The following is a 20,600-nucleotide window of genomic DNA, read 5'->3' on the forward strand; positions in this document are numbered from 1 at the left end:
CACAACTGTCCATGGTTTATTGACAAACGCGATTGGTCTTCTGACAAGACAACAATCTCCCCACGCTGATTTTCGCACTCATCCAAAGCGCCCAAAAGCAACATTCAATTTCCATATAAAACCACATGCAGACGATAGCGGTTATTTATTGTCGCATAATTTATAGGAAAAAAAGTTCCAGCAGCTAGACACTTAAAGTTTCCATTGGACCGGGAGGGAAATTCTACACAAATTGCTGGCAGAAATTATATAAACAAACATAAATATGTTGGTACATAATGAAATAGTGATCAAGTTGAGTTTCTAAATTACCTGAAGTCAAGTCTATAAAATATCAATTAAGAAACTCTATGTCTAACCACATTGACATGTATCATCCCGATCATCAAGATAATTTCATTCATAAATTGCTGTCTCACAAGCTTCTACTTCTTTGCAAAATCCCATAAATAGGACATAATGTCAATAGATCAATGGAGATTTTCCGAAGGTCAGATATTTTAAATCCAATTTCACGGCATTTAACTGATTATTGCTGCATGCAGCACCGTTGAGTGAAAAAGACAAAAACCTTAACCGAAATTTTGATGTGTTTTTATCTCAACATGTTCATCAAACAATAGTGAACTTTAGAGAAAAATTTTGAAGATCATGATCACGTGTAAGATCACAATGTAAACCTTGTCGAATTGTTGATGTCTCTATTTGGGAATCCATTTGGAATTTTCTACCAGTTAACTTGATAAATTTTCACAAAACTTTCAGAATTGAAAAATCTTACATAATGTACGAAATTTATTTTGCAAATATTTGAAGATTGGCAGCCTTTTTTTTTAAATGAAATCTTCTTCCTCGTTGGAGAGTTGCAAAGCATCTCATTCAATTCATTCACAACAGGTGTTAAGTTCCGATCCGATAAGATTAAATATTTGGCAAAGATAAATATTTTGTCACATGCTTTGTAGCTTTGGTTACTTAAGTACAATGAGCCCATAATTAACTACAATTTCTTACATATTTTGTTAAATTATTTTTTTTTAAAATTGGTATGCGAATGAAGATTTTTCATGTAAAAATAGTTTGTTTCATTTGTACCAACTCAATGTTTATTTGACATATTCAACAAAAAATATTCAAAACAAATATTTCAAATTATAAAAATAATTTTATTATTTAGTTAATGCGATAATGATTTTTCGACAGGAAATTAGAAGATTAAGCAGTAGTAGCAAAATTCAATTTCGTTAGTAAATCAAATATAATTTGACGGTAGTACGGACGGGCTTCAGACCTAAGACTTAGCCATCTGGCTTAACTCCTCTAATTCCTAATCAGGCACGACTTTTTAGAAAATTGTTGTTTAGGATTGGATTATAAGGGCAAATGATTCATTAGATTTTGAAAAATCAATAAAATTGCTCGTTATTTAGATTTTTGAAACCTTCGGGAACTGGGCTAAACCTCAAGTCTGAAGCCGGCATAGGGGAGACCGGGGTAAAATTAGCCACCAAATAAAATTTTTCATTGCGTATAATTTTTACAAAAAATATTTGTATGAGGCTGATAAATATTTCAATGAATAGTAAGGGAAGTATATGTATATTTAGAATAAAAAGTGATTTCCTCAATATTCCTTCGAAGGCAAACAATAAAATACCACTATCTAATACTATACGTGACTAATTCTGCCCCGGTCTCCCCTGCTAAATTAAAATGTGATTTTAAATCCGTTTGAATTAAGTCGAAAAGTCAATGATATGTGGTTTATAACTTTACCATTTTGCTTTTTAACAGAATATTTCATGGGTTCATATTTAAATATTTTATTTCTTTTTGTCCAAATATGTTTCTCTATTTTGGCATAAAAATTTATTATTCCCATTATTGAAGTTTTCTTAATCTAAAGACCATTTTTGGCAAAACTTTGCTTCAAATTTTAAAGCTTTTTTTCTTGGTGTATACCTATAAATTTAAAAAAATATATTTAGCCTTTCTGAACGAATTTTTAAGATTGTAAATCCAGTAATAAGGACCCTCAGTCTATGCCAATAATATATTCAACAATATATTTTATTCATGATTGACATAATAAAATTGGGCAACCTATAAACTCAAAAAATAACGCATGAAAAAAATAATCCCAATGTATGTATGCTTTATGCTTAATTGTGAAGTTTTTCTAACAAATCAATCAATTATATTTCTCAATATCGTATTTTCTTCATCATCCATTGAACTTAAATGTCAGACAATTGCCCCTTACAATGAATAATCAATGTGATCACTTTAAAATGCTAACGATCCTAACGATCTTATTCTATCATTTATTGATCATCCAATGTACAAAGCACTGAAGACATTCTGATTTTATTACTACAAATGGTGTTTTTTTTGTAGTACCTAAGCTTATCTAAACTGTTTCCTAATAGGCGTTTTTTGCCTGTGAACCTAAAAATTTAATCATGAGAAATATTCCATCAAATAAGATTTATTGGATTTTAATTAAGTATTGTAGGAAGTTTTTAAAATGTTTTTCTGTCACTTGAATGGTCTTGGTTACTGAAAAAAAGTTTATGATGTCGACATAAAACTGAAAAATTTGCTCTTTTTTTTGTAGAGTCGAGAGCAAACCCGATATAAATACAAAAAAGTCTTTTGCCTTGAGTTTTTAAGATGAGTATTTATGATCGAACGAGATCCTCATTTTATTCAATAAAAATTGCCACAATATCCGCATATTCTTCTTCTATTTTATTATTTATTTACCTATACTCAGTATCAAATTAATTCAAATTAAAGTTAATTGGATTCAATGGTGGATGTATGTGTACTGTAAACAATCAAGGCGGTGAGCTTTCCGCGAAATGCTAAGCATTCCATTGATGAAACGGAACGATATTTTTAGTGTTTTACCTGTAGAAGACATCAATTAGATGTCAATTGCTAATTAATTTTCAAGATTGTCTCACACTACGTGTTAATTAAGTTGGTCAGTGCGGTGAATTTATCGTTATTGACTAAAAGAGAGTATTGAGTCAATGCCGCTGAGTTTTTCCACTGACGATCATCACGATGTAATTTCTTATTCACGATCAGTAGCCAAATGATCGTAATCAGGCATCTGGTCTATGGAATAATGCCCTTTTTATCATTGTGTCTCCTGACAAAGTCACAAAATCTACACACTCATCTTTGGCTATTTATGTCCATTATTTGGCGCCAAAGACCGTGTGTATAATGTAAAGGTTAGAAGGAATTTTGCAATGAATCAATGATCACCACATGATCTTGCTGAAATTGATATCCCACTGTCAAATGATGTGTAAGAAAATTTTTACGTGTGATACTGACCTACGAACCCGGATCTAAATTCATTTTCACTGGACTATTTGTTTGCCAATCCTCTCGGTCTTTCACAGAAACTCACATAACCATTTTTCGTTGCCATTCTAACACATTTGTGATTTATAAATAAAATTCATGTCTCTATTTGCATTAACTATTTGCAGTCTCTCCAGCTTCTTTTTCCATTCGTTTGACAAATAATTTTTCGTCTGAGCTGTCGCTTTTTTCTAACTGGTGATTAGTATGGAAGATATTTTTAATACTAAATGCTCTGTCATCAGGATTTTTTTTATGCCATGCAATCTCCTCTCTGTGTAAATTTCTTCATCGGATAAAGTGGTTTCTTTTATAGAAATAAGCAAAACAGCTTATGGGATATAAAATTAAATTGATATTTATCATCTCTGTCATTGACATTATCCCGCAGAATAAATGGCCAGGAAGATCAAAGAGAAAATAGCATTTGAAAAAAAAAGGTGATCGTGTGATCTTGTGAACCTATATCAAATTTCTATTGCGTATAAATTACAATCAAAAATGAATATCCTTGCGAAAAACAAATCAACTTTTCCTCCCATAAGATAAGATTTCATCGTGTTTAATGATTTAGAGAGAAAATATGCGAAGAAGCGACTTTTGCCAATTGCGTAAGAGATTCCATTTAATAATTGATTAGATCCACTTAAAAATCGCACATTCTTCACACATTCATAAACAGCCAGTAGTTTGTTGACATAAACAGTCGATGATGTATTTTTTTCGCCCTCCACTTTGTACCCATCTTGAGATAATATCAATATTTTCATATTTAACTACAAAATGATCATCACTTTTGCTAAGTTTTTTTTTCACAGACATTAATTTAAGTCCATCTTCTTTGTTTTTGCTTCTTCATATTAATGGGAAAATGATTCGTGGAAGTACTTGAGGGAGTTTTTTATTAGAAGTGAATTTGATCTTCTATCAGCATTTAAAGATATTAGACGATCTTGAGTATCCAATTTCATGGTAGTTTCAGTACTTCATTATAATGTTGCCATTTTTTTCAAATGGCTTTTTTATCCTTTGTTTAAAATAATAGTTATTGATGAAGGTATTATAAGAAAATTGCTCAATTTTCCTTTCATTGGCAAACAATTAGGGCTGTTGTTTGATTTTAATTTTCAATAGAGGGAAGTGGGGCAGCTTTGAAATTAGGCTTTTTTCTTCCATTTTTAAGTGGAACTGGACCTTACCATGATATAATTTAGCTCGACTAATCAATTGCAAAGGTTAGAAATTTTAGTTCATAAAAAAAGTATCAAAGAAAATAACAAATTTCGCAATAAGGTAAAGTGCCCTCGAGTCGACCGGTTCCTCGAGTCGACCGGTGGTCAATATTTTAATGTGTTAGTGATGAATTTCTATAAAATTGTCGCTGATTCGTATTTATTTATGGAATAATTGACCTATTAATGTTAGGTCATACGCCAAATATTAGTGCAAATATAAATAAATTGAATAAATAACCCTATCGGTGGAATTGAGGAACCGGTCAACTTCATGGCACTTTACCTTAATTCCAGTAATAAGAAGAAATTACAATATTTTAAGATTTTTTTAAGTCACTCAATGTATCAAGTGGTAGAGTAAGTACCCACTGTATGATGCAAGTTCATCGGATTCGAATCCCCTTTAGGTCATCAGGAATTTTTCTGGCGTTAAAGTTGTTCGAATTTCGAATCGCTTCCAGATAGCTTCACTGTATTAGGTGAGATTCTTAACAATCTCACCTACTATAATCCTAACAAAATTTCATGTCGTCCGATCGACCTCAAATTTGGCCAAAATGTGTTTCAGCACTTCCTGATCACGAATATATATGTGGCTAATTTACGTTCCCGGCCGGCCGGCCGGCCGGCCGGCCGCTCTTTGGAGCTTAATAGCTCCTAAACTAAAAAAGATATCGACTTGCGGTTTTCGGCAAAGGTTATATATCGGGTGAAAATTGCAACTTGGTGCATAGACCCCCCACCCCCCACCCCTCCTTCCGCCATTTTGAAGACCCCCCTTTTTTTGTTTTCTCAATAGCTCCGTGCCTATGGCATTCAGCGGACTCAAATTTTAGTATGTTATAGCTGGGCCTTAGAGCTTTCCATCAATACCAAACTTAAGGTCCCCCGACCCCCCTGACCCGAGCTATAAGGGTCCAAAAAAAATTTCTTAAAATGGCCATAACTCCGGTTCTAATTGTCAGAATTTAAAAAGTGAGGGCTTTTTGGAAAGCTCTCGTGAAATTCCACTTCCCCTTCTAACATCGCAAGTTCATAAAACCACCGCTAGGGGCGCTTTTTTTAAAAAGAAAATTTTTAAATCTTAAAAGTTAAATAACTCAAAAATTCCATTGTGCATCGGGCTGAAAATTTAGTATGTTGTAGCCGTTGATTATACCTATCAAACAAAAAAAACCTTAAGTCGATCCATAACCCCTGACCCGAGCTATAAGGGGTCAAAGTTCGAACATTGACCGGCCTCTATCTCCGGTTCTAATTAACATAGCGACCTAAATTTTACCTTTTTGGTTTCGTCTCGATGAGCACTTTCAGATGGAAGTTCAAAAAGTCACCACAGGTGGCGCTGTGATAGCGTCAAAATTCGTCGAAATTCAAAGTCACTTTTCTCAAAAACGGCATTGTGCAAGTTAATGAAATTTTAGTATGTTGTAGTCCAGTCTAGGACGTTTCCAAAATGGTGCGTATGCGCGCTGTGGTTTCAATAGAACCGGAGATATGAGGGGTCAAAGTTCACAAAATTCAAAAAATCATATCTCCGGTTCTATGTGACCGATTTTGATGAATGAGGGCTTAAACGAAAGATCTCACCAAATGCTACAACTTTCTAGAATATTTGAACTTCGTGGGACCAACACCAGGGGCGCCACAGTCGAAAAACCAATTTCAATATCACATAACCTCAATTATCTCGACTGTCGCTGAACCGATTTTGATGATTACTTCAACATAATTGTAGAGCACATTTGTCTCTACATTTCGTCCATACATCATTTTCCACTCAGACTACGCTATCACTCCGATTTTGCCGTTTAAGTGTGAAAAAATTGATTTTTCCCATAATAACGCTTTGAAATCACTCAGATGCCAATTTGACTGCCTCTACTCCACCAAGACACTTAAAATAGGGGTTTAAATGGAAAGTCCCGCAAAATACAACAATTCTTTGATTTAGTTGAAGTTCAACAAATGAACACTTGGGGCACTCTGGATGAAAAAACGAGTTAAGAAACAAAAAACCTCGCTTATCTTGGCTTCTGAGTAATCGATGAGTTCAAGTTCTACGGCAAAATTATAGAGAACATTCTGGTCTACATTTCACCCATATAACACTTTTCTGTCAGTTCATCCAAATCCTTGACATTTTGGTTCAAATACAAAACTTGTATAATTTCACGAATTTGGTTCAAGATAACTGAATGGCGTCTCCCTACTTCAGCATCAAATCGAATTTGCATGCACTCCGAGTTAGCTCACGTTAAGAATCTCACCTACATAAGCCGGTTAGGATTATCTGTCCCTTTGATTCTATGGAGCATGGGACTGATAATCTCATCCCGTATAAAGGAAAATAATAATTCATGTCTTGAAATCCCCTTGCGGGAAGGCTTAGTTCCTACATGGAATGTTGTGCTAGCATTATTATTATTATTTTTATTAAGGTCCAGTTTCATTTAAAAATAAGAGAAAAAAAATATAAAGCTGCCCCAATTCAAAGGTGCCCCACTTCCCCCTATGGGTCACTAGCAATATGGAAGACAGCCCGTGAAATTCATATCTGCTCACTTCATGAACTTCAAAAGAAAAATTAGTATACCTAAATTTCATGGGGTGTTATGGTGTTATCTTTCCCAAATATAAGATCCATTACAAATTACAAGACCTATTATTATTTTATATTTAAAAAAAAAATCCCATATTAAATACAAAAGAAGATGTTTCGTGCAGTTCAAAACTGAAGGTGTTGGTGGTGCATTTTGCACGCGATTAAAATATTCACACGCTATAGGCAAAAAAAATTGCTCAATACTTGTACAATTCCAAATTTGTTTCAAGAGTCACCGACTCGTTTTCCAGTGTCATTAGGCTTGCTGGTAATTTACTGGCCAAGAAGCCAGATGTGGGCCATTGGTTCATTAAAACTTCCAATGCTTCTGCCTTCCGTTCACGCTGTAAAGGTTATCAAATTGCAAATATTTGTTGTGGGTTTATGGGCTTTTTGGAAAATTGCTGCATTAGAGATGGATAATGATGCAGACAGATACACTCAAGCCACCTTTCATGAACATTCGAAAGTTGATCATTGATTGGTGGATTGCCTGAATTAACTGGTATTTTGTTCATATAGGTTCGTCAATGCTATGCTCCTGAAGTATGCTGCCAATTTGTCCAGGAACCAAGTGAGACGGTCACAAGGCCAAGTGTTACCTACCCTCAGGTGCCTACCAATGAAATCTCCGATTCAACTGTTCTCACAGATGAGGGTTATGTTATTAAGGTACCGGACAACCAGTACCTGCCCCAGAGGGAACCATCTCCGGATTCTCAGAACCCAATTGTAGTCCCATTCCCAACAACCACCTACCGTCCAGTCCCTAGCCCTACAACTCCCCAATACATCCCACCGTCACCATCAACCCTGAGGCCATACGTCCCTCCAGCTGTTTCCAGCACAACCCAGAGACCCGTTGTCATTCCATCAAGTACACCCCAGTACCTGCCTCCTTACAAGGGTGATCAGTATATTCCTCCAGTTGATAGGGAGGGTGAGCCTTCTAACCCACAGTCTAACAATATCCTGCCACCTCAGCCTAGTCGACCAACAAGACCACCCCCACAGCGTGGTGAGAACCAATTGGCCGAACCAATTGTTCCTGTTGGATGCCCTGCTGCCATGAACTGCACAGAATATCAGTACTGCGATGTCAAGGGTGTCATCTCCACCACTCCTGTAGTCTTGACCAAGGACCAGGAACTTTTCAGGGTTCCCTTGACCGATTGTGTTGACCGCAAGAGAGGCTTCCAGGGCAAGTGCTGCCGTGATCCAAACTACGTTGACCCTTGGCCAGTAGGTCAATTGGGACAGTACAATCCTCAGATCCTCAACGCCGCTTTCGACGATGGTGCCTACCGCCCTGAGAAATACCGCACAAATGAGAACACCGTTATCCGTGGCTCCTCACAGCTTAGCCGACCAATTGCATCCGGCGCCAGTGTCAATCGCCAAGTACTCACGAGTCAGCAAACGCAACAGATCAGCAACAATGTCTACGTTGACAGATTCCCAGTCGCATCGGGAGCATGTGGCACGAGAAACTTGGTGAGTACCACTTCTTCATCATTTTCACTTTCAATCTTTGCACAGTCGCGGATGGACTGCTGCATCAAAGTCACGATCTCACCTCTTGTAGTATCGTGAAATTTCAACTGTATCTTCACCTTCAATTTTTCATCACATTGAAAATATTTCCGATTTGCAGAACACTCAGCCACGTGGTGCTGGACCTCTGGACACCGGCTTCGGTGAATTCCCATGGCAAGCAATGGTCCTTCTGGAGACCAACCGATCCCTACTCTGTGGTGGTGCCATCATCGAGAGAGACGTTGTTGTGACTGCTGCTCATTGTGTTTCTGGGTGAGTTAACTTAAACCATTATGAATATTTAACAGCAATTCAGTTGATTGACCGATTTAAATTTATGCAATGTGTATGATAATTTCTTCTTGAAATTAAGTCATTTTTGTAAGTTTCCAAATTAAATGCGTTAATTTTAAAATTACCGCTAATTAACTGAATTTCATGAGTACTTTTGCTTTCATACGTGACTTTTTTCACTTCCACGGTATTTATGGTTAATTTTTTGTGAAAAGTTATCCAATTCATTTAAAAGCACTTTGAATTTTCAAAATTTCAATTGCTTATACGAGCACGAGTGAATTATAAAATATCGTATTATCAATAATGATGTAAAGAGTGTAAATCCTTTTCCTGGATAGTATAGATATATTAAGACATATATTTATTCGTCTTTTTCTTAAGTAAATAATTAAATAGATCAAATATATATAAGCAAATGAAGTAAGAAAAAAAGAATTTGGTTTCGACAAAATTATTATTAGAAAAGATGATTCTAAATGATTTCGAATGATTAGGGACTGAAAATTCTTTGTAATTCTGACTTAAGTTTAAAAAAATCATTTACATTTTCTCAATGCACAATTTTCTGAATACATTATTTAGAAATTATGAATAGAACACGTTTTCTTTAAACACGAAAAACTTTTTGAGAAATGAAATATCTATTGCTGTGTCTAAAGATATTTGCGAAATTTATCAGTATTTGAAGACTTTTTCCCAAATTACTAAATTGTTTAAATATTGGGATAAATTACGGGTACTAAACCGGAAATAGAATGCCTAGTAACGGCAATGGAATGTCTTAATATATAATATTAACAAATAAATAAAATATAAATATTTTATAACGTTGATATTGGAATGTACTAATGAATTCAACTTAAAATATTTAAAAATACTGAATTTTACCTGTAATACTTACATAGCTCCAGAAGATATGCACTATTTTAGTATTTGATCAGAATAGAAGTGGAAAAAACCGGATAATTCTAATTGGACAAAATAAGCGAAATATTATTAATAAATATCAGCACTTTTTAGCTTTTTACTTACCGAAATTAATTTATTAATTAATTTATTTCTCAAAAAAAATAAGTCAAAATCATTAAAGCAATAATAGAAAAAATGAGGTGTTCGAAGCTAGAGTGTATAGCCGGTTTCAGACTGGAGGCTTAGCCCAGTTCCCGAAGGCCTCAAAAATCTAAATAACAAGGAATTTTATTGATTTTTCAAAATCTAATGAACCATTTGCCATTAATATCCAATCCTTAACAACAATTTCCTAAAATATCGTGCCTGATAAAAAATAAAGGACTTTAGCCAGGTGGCTAAGCCTTAGGTCTGAAGCCCGTATATGCGAAGCCTAAAAGCCTTCCCCTATTTTGGTCAGTATCTTGCTAAAAAAAATAAATTTTTAATAAGTAGAATGAAATCTTAAATTTTGAATTATTAAAATCAATGAAATATTTTAATCATAGGAAAAATGAAATTTAAAAGTTATTAACCATAGTGGTGATTTATTTACGATTTACTTTAAAAATATTCTTAATTAATTTTGAGTGTTTTACTGACCAAAATGATCATTTACTTATCAAAACCAAAACCGTTTAGCAAAAAAAATATACTAATTCTTACAGTTCATTGGGAAAATAATGAAGACAATGAAAAATTGTAACTAAATAAGGGTAGGGGAGACCGGGGCAAAAAGTCACAAATCGAAAATTTTAAAATTCAATATCTTCCAAGATAAATAAAATAGCGGCTTCAAATTTTTTCCATAGATAGCCTCTATAGGTCTTCTTTAATGTCGTAAGTTTGTTAGAATTTGAACAAGGAATTTAGAAAATAAAAAAATATCGAAATTTTCAGCTCTATTTTTGAAATATTTTCCGTGCAGAAGATTGATATCAATTATTAGCTACTTATATTAAATTTGAAGTACTGATGAATATTTCCCAAATTATCTGGATATTCTTTGAATACGAATTCGCTATCGATTATAGAATTTTACAAAGATTCTTTTCTCCAGAAATCCTTTTATTAAAAACGACCACTTGGGGTAAAAAGTAACAAAAGCTATGGAGCAAAAAGTACCAAAAACCGAAACAATTTCTGATGTCCCGCGGTGAAAAAAAACGTCAATGCTATGTGTTCGCCGCTTGTTGTTTGCATTGGTCAAACGATTTGCAGTCTTTGGTGTGTTTTTTTGTAAAATAGCTTAAAATGCGCTTTTCGCGCTCAGATAGAGAAAACGGTGTTTTACAAAGGTGTGGAAGAATAAATTTCCTATGAAAATATGTAATCTATGTATTTTACTTATATTTACGGAATCCCGTATTAAAGCGAATCAAAATGTGATAATATCTTATGCCTGATACTATTTGCCCCAGCTTTTCTGAGGATGATCACAAAATTACCTTTTAGAAAACGGCTCGATAAATATATTTCCTTACTAAATAGAAGAAAATGGCTTTCACAAAGTTGTAGAGCGGTAAATTTCCTATAAAACTGTGCTAATTAGAAATTTTGGAGGTGCTCGGGTAGCTTGTAAAAAAAATAAAATATCCGTTTTGTGATTTTTGCCCCAGTCTCCCCTAATCTTTTCTATAAAAATTTGTAAATGCCTCTTTCTAATTTTATACCATTCAAGCCATTCAAAGCTTTCGAGCACAAAAGGATTGCGTATTGCAAATTTATAAATATTTACTTTAAATGGTATCAAGCAGCGGAATGACATTTCCTATGTTTTTCATATGTTTCTGTTTATTACCTGTTTTCTGTCATTGTAGAATGAATTAGCAAAAAATATTAATACAAAATAATAGCCAATTTAATAACGAAGAGGCAACCGAAAACCCCAAATTGGCAACCTACGTAGTTTTGAAGATATCTCGTGAAATGTGTACGAAAACAGGAAAACATTTACACTAAAACTGGTCGCATTTTTTAGAGCTAATGCCACCTCCCTGGTATCATGCTATTAAATGTAATTTTAAAAATTCTATATCCTAAAAACTCTTTATCCTTCCAAAGAATTAAGATGGTCTGAAGATTATAGATAACCATTAAAAAATTCAATTTGCTTCGGTAGCCCTGTTCAGTATTGTTTTTTAAAATTATCAAACAATGTTCTTTGTGGTTTTAGGCTCAATCCTCGTGATGTGATGATCAAGGCTGGTGAATGGCGTCTTGGTGTTGATGAGGAACCCAAAACCTTCCAGATTGTTCGAGTGAAAGCCGTCACTTTCCATCCTGCCTACAATCCAACGAATCTCAACTCGGACGTGGCTCTCCTGCATCTGGAAGAGAAGCTGCGCTACGACACCCATATCGGACCCATCTGCGTTGATGATGAATACGTGACAAGTGCATCCACAACTGACTGCCTGACCACCGGATGGGGCAAAGAAGTCCTGAGAAGTGAGTCTATTGGTACCTTTATCCCCTTTCTACGGGTTCTAAATCAAATTGATTTCTTTTGCAGTCAACATCCAAAATGCTCTGATGCACTCCGTTCCGGTTCAAGTTCTTCCCGATGGTGATTGCCAGGCAGCTCTCTCTGGATACGGATTCAACTCTCAGACAGGAGTGTGTGCTCGTCCACGAGCTGACTCATGTGAGACAGATGTTGGTAGTGCTCTGGCCTGTTCCAATGGCAAAGGAAGCTACGTTCTCCGTGGTATCTATTCCACTGAAACCGAATGTGCCAGTTCTAACCAGGTTGTCTCATTCGCCCGTGTGGATACTCAGTGGCTGAGACAGGCCCTGACCTCTCCACAACCCCAACCCACTCATCAGACTGTCCAAACTGTCCACTATGACTCACAACCAAATAATCCTCAACAAGTGATAACGCAGGGTCCAGCGTACTTGCCACCACATCGAAAATAATTTCAAATGAAAAATCAAACATTTATGTAATTAATTGAAATTTTCCATTCCAAAATCTCTCTATACTGTCCCCTCCTGCCCATTCTGTATAATTTTAAGGAGCTACCTTTAGAGAGTCTTAGGTAACTATCTCTTCAATTTTTAATTTTACCAACAGAGATTACACAAGTACACGAAAAAGAACTACATTTTTACACACACACAAATATTACATAGAAAAAAATACTCAAAAAAAGAAGAAATCATTACACTCTTAATACTCTCTTCTGTGGAGATTTGTATCAAGATATTTTTTTTTGTTACTTTATATACTCTTTTGCGAGGAAAAAAGCAAGAGAAAACTCCCTTTTTTGGATGACTCTCCTCAAGATTTTACATTCACAGCGAATAAGAAAATAATTAGATAAAATCCCTTTAATATTGCAATGTGAAAAAAAGTTTTTGAGGATTGATGGTGAAAATTGAAAAGTATTTCCTGAATTTCAAATGTTTATTAGAATTAAGACTTATTATTTAATTTCTTCTTAAATACTATTTAAAGTAATAAAGTAAATACAAATATTATAAGTTTTTTTTTATCTCTCTATGGTTTTTTTAGTGAAAAATCGTAAAAATGTCCTTAAGTCTTCAAATTCTTCTCTTTTTTCTCATAATTCCAAGTCTTAACATCTAAAAGCCGCCTCTGAACATTTTTCTGCTCTCACTTCATCATGCAGCATATGCTCCATGCTTTTTCGCGCCATTATCAATGAAACACAGAAGAAACATTCGCGAGTGAAACACGGTTTTTGAAGTGGAAAGTGTAATGAAATTTGGCGTGAAAACAGCGTTATCTTATTACAAATATTTATATATATTTGCTTTGCGCAGGCCTATTTCTGGTATGTGCCGATAAATGATCCACAATTGGGACAATAGTGATTGGCATTCTTGCACGAATCCATGCAGTATGGCAGGCAAACGCATGGCCAACATCTGAAATTAAAAGAAAAAAATTAGAATTACTGGCTGCACGCAAATATTATCAGTAGACGATTAAAAACAAAAGAACAATAATAATGTAAAACAAATTGCAGTTGGAAAAAACTTACAAGAAAACACAGAGCAAAATAGCAATCACGTGTGTTCTAGTGGTCGATTCAGTTCTCACGTTCGTCATAACGCTGAGGCGACAGGAAGGGCAGACGATTCCGGTGGAGCTGGGACCTACAGCTGGTGCTATAGAAAAAAAAAAACAGACGTACATGAGAACAATGAGTCACATCGCGAGTCATCTTTATATTCTTATTGAGCCTGGCAATGCATGGAAACCTTCAACCGTCACTCTATTTGAATATTAATAGTCAAATTGCAAATTTTAGCAATTGAACTCAATTGTGAATAGCTAACGAAAAAATCTTATGCAGACATTCCTGAATTGTATATCAATAATTCACTCATCTCTTTATTTTGTTTATTTAAACTTCTCTACTTTTCCGAACACATGCTGAGTAAGAAATCAACAAACATTATTGCTCAGAAATGGTTTTAGAATCATGAACGATAAATTGGAGGTATTAACATGAGGAACTAACACTTGCTGACTGAATTCCTATTGTAAAGAAAAAATAATGCGATACAGCAATCTCGTTTACAGGAATATAAAAGAGCAAAATTCCTCACTCCTCTAAATCTTATTTAAATATAGATAATTTTACTTGTTTTTGTTTGCCTTTTTTTATTCAAAAAAGATATGAAAGTTTTCTATCATCATATTATTAATAACTCTTTTAATTTCATTTTTAAACTAATTGAAACAACATTTATACAGTGTTAAAACCTTTTAAAAATTGCAATGAGTACGTTTACATGCGCTGCTCAGATTTAAAATAAACTTGTCGCAATATCTAAACAAATCTGACTCGTTCAGTCGGCTTAGAATGAGAGCCATCTGTGTAGGGGAAAGTGGGGCAGTTCATCTCTGAATTTCAAGTTAGATTTTAAGGAGATTTTTATGTAAAAAAAGGAGTTGGAAAGCATCCCAGGCTTTGCGAAATTCTCGAACACCTGACTTAAATGCTATATACGTCAAAAACGCTTTCGGATCATTCAGCATTTACCGGTCCTCAAACGATTTAAACCGATTCAAAAGTCACTCAAATGATCCCCAAAATAGTTTTAGGAGTAATAAAATTGATTTTTGCACAAAAATTACTTTGAACCGGGTTATAATTGATAATAGAATCGAATGATCGGTTTGGTTATTCGATTTGAACCTCTTTATAAATCACTCAAAGCATTTCCCAAAGTATCTTAAGATTAATATATTTGAATTTCGGATAAAAATTAGCTATCGGTTATGAACCGATTCATTATTAATTCAGAATCGATTGGAAACGCTTCAGTTTTATCTAAAAAGCCAAGATCTTTTCAATGAGCCTACACATGATAGCATTTCATTAAGAAATATGCTTAGAGCTTTTTTAGCATTTCACCTTGAAAACCCGTTATTAGGAATGATTCACTGGTATTTTTATATCAGGACGAAATGTCCACCTCGACGATCTCTAAAATATATCCTAAACTGAAAAAAAATCTTAAATGAAATTTCCCTTATCATTTGCAGGTACAAATGTCAATTTTTTCCTTAAAGGGGCAATTTTTGATAAAATTGCTTCTAGTGTGTAGATGCCATTAATTAAATAAGCCAAACATGCAAAAATTGTAACTCTCCAACTGCCCATTGTCAGCTGCCCTACTCTGCCCTCAATAAAAAAAAATCATCAAAAACATACAAATTCTAAGATTTATGTAACTATATTTTTGGATTCAGTTCAATATCTCTACCAGTGGCAATGCGATAGCTTATCTCGTTCTCACATTTCCTTTCTGTCATTCATTTTTCCAAAATTCTGTGTATTACAATAAAAAATTAAAGTTTTGTTACTGGTTGTCTTTCTCGCTTATGGCCAAGTTTGATTTAATCATATCTAAACTACCTGGATATAAATGGGTCAATGAATATGGAAAGCCAATTACTAAAACAATTGAAATTTTTTGTATTCGAATCTCTGAAACATTTTTTGAGTGAGTCATACAAGTATATAACGTACTTGTATGATGGTGATTTGATTGATATTGTTGATTAATAATCATCATCGTTAGCGGTTATGGCAATTTAATTTGAAACTAAAATATGCATTCAAATAATAATGCACAGCCCCTATAAGTCTTATCAATCATATGATTTTTGAGTAGATTATCTTCAGATTCCAAAACTTTCTCAATGATCTACATACATGGAGGAACTAGGCCTTCCCACAAAGGGATTTCTAGATATGCATTATTATTTTTTCTTGTACGGTTCGGTGAAGCTCACTGGATGCAATTCGAACACCTTTAACCCCAGAAAAATTCCTGGTGACCTAAAGGGGATTCGAACCCGGGACACTTGCATCATAGAGCGAGTGCTCTACCACTTGACCCAATGAGTGGCCAAAAGTGGCAGAATATAGAAGTTCTTTTTCATCCTACCTTACCTATAACGTATTATGACTTATAGCCCATTAATGACCGCAGACTAGAATATAGAAGTTCATTTACAGAAAAAAAGACTCAGTACATCTGCAAGTCAATGTTGAACTGAAAGGATGCTTTGAAGAAAATGGAATAGCAAAGAAATTTTGTTTTTTTACAAAATTTCTTTGCTTTTTTTTAAGGTAGCGCGCTTTCCCCTATATTGAAATAGTAAGAGTCTATTAGTTTAGTTGTACTAATTTTTATTAGTTTGGTTAAGGTAGATTAAAAAAAGTCAGGACAGTGTGGAAGAAAGATTAACAGCAGCAAGGTAGGTACAGCACTGTTACATGAGGTTTTTACGATGATCGACTCATTTGACGGTTCTTGGAAACCCGAGATTGTAAGATATTATTTGTAAAACTCAGTTTCTGCAGTAAAACTTGTAGAAATAGATTGTCGTAATCTTTCGCTGTATAGACAGCTGTATAGAACATTCACACAAAATTGTGAAACAAAGAATAATATTAAGGCATCAAAGGATTCTCGAAAGAACATCCATTGTAAATTGAAGTACATGAAGAAACCTTTATAAGGTCTCTACAACTTTAAATCTTAATGGAAATGGGATCTACTATGGAAGGCAAATTAAAACTTTGGAAAATTGATTTTAACTAAATTGGCATTAAGAATATTTTTGCAACGGTATGCATCCTAATGAAAAATAGGGTAATTCATAGGTCAACACTAGAAATACGACAACAAAAATGCTATCTTGGGGCAATCATCTTATTGATGAACCCCTAATTAAAAAAAAAAAAATGCTATCTAAATATTTGAAATATTTTCTTTAACTTAATATCACATTTGTTCATTAAAATTTTAATGTAATTCTTATTATTTATCGGTATTGAGCATTGAAATTTGAGATTTATGTGTTTAAAGTACAAAATATTTAGAATTTGATATATTTTTGATAAAAACTTCGTAAACTTGGCCCGCAAAAATAGACTTAAAAAGGCTTAGCATAAATGTTTTTAAACTAAAAAGTAACTAGAATCGCATTATTTTTAGAATATGATGTAATCATTCAACTTAAGTTTAGCTTTTTATAAAAGAAAAACATATAAAAATTCTAAATACTAAGAGAAATCACACATTTTAATGCTCAGAATGATCATTTAGGGCAGAATCATATTGACAATAAAATGCTCGTCGTAGCCTCACCGTATTTCGTTAATTTACGTATTTTCATTGCAATTCTTATGCAAATTTTCCATTACCGTATTACCTTATCTCATATTCGGTGACACTAGGTGAAAATAATATAAGAAAATTGAAGAAATAAAATGAAAACGCGATAAACGGTGAGTAAAAAAACTGTACGAATAATTTCTCTTACAGTTTTTTTCTGCTCACCGTTTATCGAATTTTCGTTTTATTTCTTCAATTTTGTTATATTATTTTTACCTAGTGCCACCGAGTATGAGATAAGGTAATACGGTAATGGAAAATTTGCGTAAGAATTGCAATCAAAATGCGTAAATTAACGAAATACGGTGAGAAATTTACTGTCAATGTGATTCTGCCCTTAGACGAAAATACATTTGAATTCTATTAGAATTTTATTGAGCAAATGTATGGCAATACCGATAGATGAGTCTTAAAAGAAGTGTGAGAATTTAGAATATATTTATAATCTTAACAGTTTGCATACTAAAAGACTTTAAAAAAAAAGTCATTGATTTATCGATTAGCAACTCAGATTCTGTCTCCCTTGACATAATTATTATTTCAAAAATCCAAGACAAGAAATTACTAAATTGCTTGACCCACAATGTTAGAAGTTATCAAACGTTATCTAACTTTTCTGTATATTCTCAATTCCTCTGCTTTTATTTTGATTTTTTTTAAGGCATATAAGCTATGCTGTTACATTAGTTAAATAAATAGAAGAATACAAAATACAATGCGCAATTCACGCTAAAATTATGATCGTCATAAATTCCTCACTGCAAAATATGCATAATGCAAATAGATAGCGACTTTTTAAGAAGCCTGATGGCATTCGTGCTATAGTTTAAACATAGGGGATAGATGAGAATTTTCGCACACTTTAATACATCTGTAAATAATGTACTGAAGCTATGTTTTAGTTTATTTTGCATATAGAAAGAATAGTTTTACAGCACAATATTCTTGTCTGAAATACCCCACTATCCCCTAAGATTACAATCAAGTGTGGGCAGATTGTTCACTATTTGTCTCGATCTTGTTCAATTAGTAGAACTGCTTTATTTAATTGTATTACTCATCTTCCTCAGTCTTATTTACACCTTTATAGATGAACGAACATGTTAAAGAAAAAAGTCCCCTCAAAGTCAAAAAAAACTCATGGAATTGTCGCATATCTAGTCATTTTAGGGATTTTTTTATATTCCCCGTGTAAATAATTAGCTAATTCTGTTCGAGGTGAAACAGATAAAATCAACTGATAAGATATTAAAACCAGGCGCCCGTTTGAAGTAACTTTTTTTTAGTGAATATTCGAAGAGAAATGTTCATTTCAATGCCACACCTTGCGTTTCAATTGTTCAAATTGACTGCTCATGAGTTGCTTTTAAATTGTATGCCACCTGATTAAAGATCTTTAATATTACTTACATGTAACAATAACAGTTTGAGTGTTCATCTCGATAGTGGAGTGGCAAAACAAGTTCACAAAAAATATGTCACAATCACTAAAAATAGCTCAGAAACTCCAATAAACTCCAATTAAATTTTATAGTTGATCACTGTGAAGAATTTTTGGTTTCACTTGTTAACTCTAGCACGGTCTGTTGCGGAATGAAGCAGTTGTTCGCTCGTGAATCAATTTTTGTCCACAGAGTATCGTGCTTTCTTATCAGCTGGGGGTTCTAAGAATACAAAAAGTATGACGTCACCTACCGCGATCTCGCAAAAAATTATTTTATCTAAAGAGTACTTCAGTATTTCTTGTATATGCTCGACTGAAGAGAGATTGCAAATGACTCACTGGCGTCTCTTGGAATTGGGGATTTTCTTTCACAAATACAACATTGTGCATGTATTGTATTTTCTAAGCATTGAATGGAATAGAAAAGTATTTAATTGTATAGGATTAGTTGAGAATGAATTATAGAGAGCAATTTTTCGAGTGAATTAAAAAAAACGCCACCATTTATACAATGTCACACAAGAAGCATATGCTCTATGCCTCAACTGCAATCTAACACGCGACATTAGAATTTTCCTAGAGTTTTTCCCTGATTCGTGTTATATACAAAGCTTTTTCGAAAAGAGAAGACGTTTGTTTAAAGAATTATAAACAAGGAAAAAATTTTCCCAAGTTTAACAATTACTAAAAAAGCGTAGGGGAGACTGGGGCAAAATTTGTCAAAACGAAAATTTCAATAATCACTATTTTCTAAAATAAAAGAGACTGAGGCTTGAAATTTTTTATTATAGATAGCCGTCATGAACCTTCTTAAACTAACAAAGTTTCAAGGAATTCAAAGAAGGATTATGTAAAATAAGATAAGATTTTGCCAGGGGTCAGTTCTCCATTTCGGATATTCCGATGCATCCAGGCCACCAATTGGGCCCCTTATGCTTCCCCACTCCTATTCTATCTTATCCCCCGATACGGGTAGCCGCTCTATATCGCAGCTCTGTGTGGACAATCAGTGCCGTTACTATATCACAGCATCCCTTCTCGGTGTGTGTTTGGGATCAGTGACAGTGAATACTTGTATCGACTGAAGTACCACTTTCATGTCGAAACTCGTTCTCGTACCAGCCTCTATTGTTTTTAGGCGGTTCACTTTTTTGCCAATATGCACCATTGACATTACTATTCATTCATTCGCTGGACGAATTCAAAGCCGATATGGCATGAGAAATCTTTTTCTGCTGCTGCTCAGCTTTGAACCCCAGACCTCGCAGTCATAGAGCTACTACTCTATCCACTGACCCACTCGAGGCCCATTATTTATTTATTTTTTATTATGTAAAATAAAAAATCATGAAATTTTGAGCCCTATTTTTTAAATATTTGGCTTACAGAAAATATCAATACTGAGCTTTTTAATGACTGCCTCGAGCAGGGTGTCTATCCCGACTGTCTTAAAATTGCCGTTGTTGTGCCAATATTCAAGAAA

The 20,600-nt window shown here is 34.0% G+C and overlaps 2 protein-coding genes across 3 annotated transcripts in view; one reads left to right on the forward strand and one right to left on the reverse strand.

Moving 5' to 3' along the window:
• LOC129799002 (inactive serine protease scarface) overlaps positions 1–13,488 on the forward strand; it is a 27,489-nt gene extending 14,001 nt beyond the window's left edge. The window contains exons 4-8 of one of the 2 annotated variants that reach the window (XM_055842568.1): positions 7,744–7,833; positions 7,894–8,715; positions 8,876–9,030; positions 12,179–12,453; positions 12,518–13,488. In XM_055842568.1, coding sequence (XP_055698543.1) covers positions 7,744–7,833; positions 7,894–8,715; positions 8,876–9,030; positions 12,179–12,453; positions 12,518–12,924 — 1,749 coding nt within the window. In that variant the 3' untranslated portion in view covers positions 12,925–13,488. Of the gene's footprint in view, positions 1–7,743; positions 8,716–8,875; positions 9,031–12,178; positions 12,454–12,517 lie in introns of both variants that reach the window. The other variant, XM_055842567.1, reaches the window with a different exon arrangement.
• On the reverse strand, positions 12,932–19,449 carry LOC129799003 (lipopolysaccharide-induced tumor necrosis factor-alpha factor homolog). Its single transcript, XM_055842569.1, has 3 exons — positions 19,084–19,449; positions 14,016–14,142; positions 12,932–13,899 (listed from the first exon to the last, which is right to left on the reverse strand). The coding sequence occupies exons 1-3, from the start codon at positions 19,109–19,111 to the stop codon at positions 13,797–13,799; spliced, it is 258 nt and encodes an 85-aa protein (XP_055698544.1). The 5' UTR covers positions 19,112–19,449; the 3' UTR covers positions 12,932–13,796.
• Between the last annotated feature and the right edge of the window lie 1,151 nt (positions 19,450–20,600).

The sequence above is a fragment of the Phlebotomus papatasi genome, chromosome 1 (genome assembly GCF_024763615.1).
Source record: "Phlebotomus papatasi isolate M1 chromosome 1, Ppap_2.1, whole genome shotgun sequence".
In the NCBI taxonomy this organism is placed as follows: Eukaryota; Metazoa; Arthropoda; class Insecta; order Diptera; family Psychodidae; genus Phlebotomus; species Phlebotomus papatasi.

Bases quoted from the DNA above. Each gene is read 5' to 3' on its own strand.
- LOC129799003 (XM_055842569.1), bottom strand. From the start codon at position 19,111: ATGAACACTCAAACTGTTATTGTTACAT. The intron at 14,143-19,083 runs GTAAGTAATATT...TTTTTTCTATAG, and splicing joins TCAAACTGTTATTGTTACAT to CACCAGCTGTAGGTCCCAGC. The intron at 13,900-14,015 runs GTAAGTTTTTTC...TTTTAATTTCAG, and splicing joins ATTTTGCTCTGTGTTTTCTT to ATGTTGGCCATGCGTTTGCC.